Raw genomic sequence first — 5,310 nt, 5'->3', positions numbered from 1 at the left:
AACTTTATTTAACACATAAAATATTTAATTAATTACGTATAATAGATGTCCACAGAACAGTAGCACAGCTTCTGTGTAAATGACATATCGTACTACAGGACAAGATATGTTTAAATTCATTAGCATATTTAAGGTGAACTTGCCAAAGTGATCTTGCTCAACAGCCAGACTAGAAAGATGGCTTATGACCAACTATTCGTTGGTAAAAGAGTAGCCCAAGAGTTGACGGTGGATGATGTTGACTAGTTGCCTTCCCTCTAGTCTTTCACTGCTAAATTAGGGACGGCTAGCGCACATAGTCCTCGTGTAGCTTTGCGCGAAATTCAAACCAAACAAAGGGAGCCAGTTCTTAAAATCTGAAAGAAAATTTAAGAAAAGTCAGCCAGTAAACAAAAGTTTAGCTCCATAATGTATATTATTTATATTTTTTTTACTTAATTTCTATATTACTTTTTTGCACTGAATAATTTGAAAATATTATTACAGTACTCATTCACTAATGAAACAGATACGTAGGGTTATTATTTGTTTGTTTTTTGTATGTAATTAAAGTCTATTTAATATATTTTATCATCCTTATTGATTGATACATCTATTAACTGAGATGAATTTTGAGAAAATATGTATTACGTGATAAAAACGTTATTCTCAGTATCTAAACGCTTTTATTCCTTTATCAACTGTTATAAAACTTCTGACTGTTTTATTGATTTATTTGCTATTTCAAAGGAACGAATAGTTGTGACTCACCTACATTCCATCTAACTTCAGAAGCATCTTCGCTATTTTTATTAACGACTTTACCAGATCAGATCGTATTTTCCACTGTGAAAATAAGCACTTTTGGCAAGTGCATTTTACGATACTATGTTCAACCATAAAAAAACGTGTTAACTTTAAAAGTCGTGTGCTCAAGACTAGGAAAAGTATTGTTCATTTAAGGCATTATTTATAAGAAAAGAGGTGTTAATAGATTACATCAAGTAATTTTAAATTTTTAGGAATTTCGACTATCATTTAAAACACGGACACAAGCCTACTGAAGTAATTAAACAATTAAAAGCTTGTTCAACGAACCTAGTTTTACAGTAACCCTCCAATAAAAGCTCTTAAGATTAAGAGGGATCATTTCAAAAATATATCTCCTAATGTTAATTAGTTCATCCGGCGAATTTCATGGACGTATTCCAATAAATAATGGGCCCGGCATGGCCAGGTGGTTAAGGCACTCGACTCGCAATCTGAGGGTCGCGGGTTCGAATCCCCGTCACACCAAACATGCTCGCCCTTTCAGCCGTGGGGCGTTATAATGTGACGGTCAATACCACTATTCGTTGGTAAAAGAGTAGCCCAAGAGTTGGCGGTGGGTGGTGATGACTAGCTGCCTTCCCTCTAGTCTTACACTGCTAAATTAGGGACGGTTAGCTTTGCGCGAAATTAAAAAACAAATACAAACAATAAATAATGTCAAATAGTTGAGAATTTTATGTTTGTATATGAATTCAGCAGCATTGCTATTTCCTATAGTTATTGAAAGCATGATACAATATTATGTATTGGTATAAACACATTTTCAAAAATTACTCCATACAGAGATCTAATGATTTTTTGTGTTGGTACTTTCTTAATGAGCTAGCAATTTATTTATTTAATTTTTGTAAAATTGAGGTACAACCTTACACTTGTTCCAAAGACCTATTCTGTAGACGTTCTAATTTCACAAATTAGGATTTCACTCTATTCTTATTTACCAAAATTATAAATATAAAACGTACTTACTGAAATTAAATATATATATATATATAACATCCTTTCTCTACATATTGGTTCCCGGTTGGTCATAAAATCTCATAGAAAATTATCATTTATCAAGTTGGGCTATAAGTAAAATAAAAAAGTAAATCAAAATATGATATAATATTCGAAGTCACTTTCTCAGAAACATAATATGACATATATAACATATTTTATTGTCTTTCCACATTCAACAAGGAAAACAAAAATTTACAATATGAATTACTTCATTGTTTTAAAACGTACACATTATATTCATACATAAAAACACAATTTAGATATATACATCAGTGTATACTCATGATAATATTAACTAAAATGTAAGTATGTATATTTACAATGACAATAACATGTTCTTGGTATAAAAGTTCAGAGTAACTGGCTGCGTGAAAATGTAAATAAAAATACGATATTCTTTTGACACTTTTACTTCAGGTAGCCTATTTTTTAAAGAAAAAGTCCAGCATTGTAGACGTTAAAAGTAGTTTTTCATTTGAAATATGTGATACTAAAATCTCGATATAAAGTTTAAAGTATTAGTGTAATGAACAATAACAAACTTTTACGAGTGTAATAAATATTTAAAAAGGAAGTACAAGGATTATTAGACTTGGTTGAGTAAAACTCTACATAAAAGGTAGCTGCTAATCAGTAATTAATCAGTAATTTAATTACAAAAAGATATCATTTAAAGCAAATCAACGAAGAACCGTTTGAACTTTAAAAATATTTTTTTTTTCTATTATACTCTCAGAGTTTGTAATCTCCAAATGCATGGAAGCAATATATATACAAGATTATTTGGAATTACCTTACAAAATTATAAAGTTCATTGCTAGTAATGCTTTTCCTCGGGACTTCAAATAATCAAAAATCATAAAATTTTCTCAGAAAAGTAGAAACATATAATCTTACTTTTTAATCCCTCACTGAATAAGTGAAATACATATGCACATTTCTTGCAAGTTAATCAACTAGTTTTAATTTATATGTTAAAATATAATAATGTATTTACAACTGAGAAAATATTTTATGTGAGTATTTGAACAATTTTAACAAAACCTGGCCAAATAGATTTTTCCTCTTAGCAGCTAATAGATGTATTCCTAATAATGGCTGGAGACGGCTTGAATGGGTAATGAAGAAAAACTTTAATACAACAGCAAATGTACAACGTTTCAACAAGGTTTTGTCATCATCACCCATTCAAGCCGTCTCCAGCCATTATTAGTCTCAAAGTGGGTTCCTCGTCACCGAAGATATATTCCTAGTTTAAATGTATTTCTACTAACCTTGAAACTTGAAATAATATGTATAATATTAGTAGCTTATTAAAGCGATTGTAATCGATCACTTACCTGTAATTGAATCAAAAATGAAATGACTTAAAATATTTTCACAGGGATACTAACCTCAAGTTTATGATGATTTTAACCTTGATAAGCATTTAAAGACAAGGGATGCCCTTTGAAACGATTATAAAATTAAGAATTTGTTTAACGACGCCAATTCCACAGTACTTGACATTTACCTATGTAACGGACACTTAAATCTCCCAAAATGCTTAAAACTACGACAGGTAATTTCAAAACTTATTTCTTTACGCCTCAAATGAACAATAATATATCTTTATAGTTTTGTGTCCATAACCTTAACAGACCGAAGCCACCTGTTTTCACTCCTCAGTTCACTTAAAAATAGTATAAGAGCTAAATAAATGCATTCTGAAAAACATTATCCTAAAAAATAGCTAGAACATCAAAATTTAGTCCTCCTTATTATCTGTGAAATAATACCTTATAAATTGTCTTACAAATTAGTTGGAAAAGGAAAGCCTGTGAAATGATTCGAAATATTTCTTAGTTACAAAGAAAAAAATCATTAGTTTTGTTACATTTTCCAAGTTTGTTTTGAAAGTATGTTTGCTTATAATATAAAGTTACCGTAAATTAACGTCTACTTGGCTCAAAAGTTATTCAAATAAAATGTTTAGCAATAGTTTAAATTATTACTAAACTGATGTTTCGGAGTTTAAACGGAGTGCAAACTTATTGGTTTTAGGGTCAATGATTTCTTCTGTGATATTGAAGTGAGGTAACTGATGAACTATTACAAGCACTGAAACATCATTCTGACGCAACAAAAATATACATCCAGGTTCCACAGCGCGCGATAGAAGCGTGTCACACACTAAGGCCCACTTCTGCATTGATGTATGTTCTTTGTCATTCTGCAGCACAGGAGATACTGTAATGTATTTTTCGAGAAATGTACGTGGGCTCAGATCGTGACTTAAACACAGGGCTAAGTGCTCAAGAATAGCCTGCATGCTATGACGTGGTTGTTGCCTTGTGATCCTGAGATACTTTTGAAGAGCACGAGCCATGGAAGGAAAAATGGCCTGAGCTGCTTCTGCAGAATCCATCGGTATTGCTGGACCTAATAAAAATGATTAATACGATCATTAGTTAGAAATAAGTACACTGATAATTCTTCTTTAAATAGCTTAAATTATTTTAAATGCCACGCCTAAAACATTACAATGTCTGTTCTTGGACTAACTATTGTATAATGACAATACAGTTTATCAGATATAACCTGAGAAATAACCCTTTAGAGCCTTTAGTTTTCCTAGCAATTACTTCAGTATTTGGAACCCTGAGTTATACAACTTTTTTATGTGTTTTGTTTTTTACTGAATATATGTGTTTCAGTAAGACTAAGACGGTGATTTTGGATCGAAAATGGACAACGTAAGAGGAATCTAAAAAAAACAACCGTCTGCAGTTATCATGATTTTATCACAAATTTTAAGTGGTTTCTAATGCTTCGGCAGCTTTCGTCGTTTAAGTCATAGCTTTAATAAGCCTGTATTGTTGAATGCAGCCTTATGTAAAATGATTAGATTAGGTTATAATTCCGTTTTCATTATAGGACATCATGTTCTAACATCCCACTAGAAGCAGAACTTAGAACTTGTATTGTTGAAAGTGTGCCTAATACACCTACGATATAAATGATAATGGAATGTAAAATAATTAGATTAGGTAATAATTTCAATTTGATATAGGATGCCATAATGTAATTAATTGTAACATCGCGCTAGAAGCAAACCTTAATAAACTTGTATTGTTGAAAATTTGCTTAATATGTCTATGATATAAATAATAACGGAATATAAATTCATTAAATACGACATATAGAATGACTAGCTTTGAGAGAAGGCGCTTGTGTAGATCTTTGTATCATAAATATTACCACAGTTTACTCTTGAGCCACTAGTGCTATGAATATATATTTATGTATCTTGTGTACTTAGAAACTGGATTAGAGATTCTAATTTATCATCATATATTCTAATCTGCTACATTCCTTGTTTTTAATAGTAAGGTTACTTTTTTTTTAATTTCTGGGCTAGCCGTCCCTAATTTAGCAGTATAAGACTAGAGGAAAGGCAGCTAGTCATCACCACCCACCGCCAACTCTTGGGCTACTCTTTTTACCAACGAATAGTGG

General features: G+C 31.2%; 1 protein-coding gene across 1 annotated transcript in view; it reads right to left on the bottom strand.

The window, feature by feature from the left end:
* Positions 1–3,036: 3,036 nt before the first annotated feature.
* Positions 3,037–5,310, bottom strand: part of LOC106462052 (vang-like protein 2) — an 8,163-nt gene continuing 5,889 nt past the window's right edge. The window contains exon 4 of the mRNA XM_013921933.2: positions 3,037–4,233. Within this exon, the coding sequence (XP_013777387.1) occupies positions 3,806–4,233 (428 nt within the window). The 3' untranslated portion in view covers positions 3,037–3,805. The remainder of the gene's footprint in view (positions 4,234–5,310) is intronic.

This window comes from Limulus polyphemus, unplaced genomic scaffold (genome assembly GCF_000517525.1).
Source record: "Limulus polyphemus unplaced genomic scaffold, Limulus_polyphemus-2.1.2 Scaffold42, whole genome shotgun sequence".
NCBI classification, from domain to species: domain Eukaryota; kingdom Metazoa; phylum Arthropoda; class Merostomata; order Xiphosura; family Limulidae; genus Limulus; species Limulus polyphemus.
Note: the sequence above shows the minus strand (reverse complement) of the source record. Positions and strands in the feature narration are given on the sequence as shown.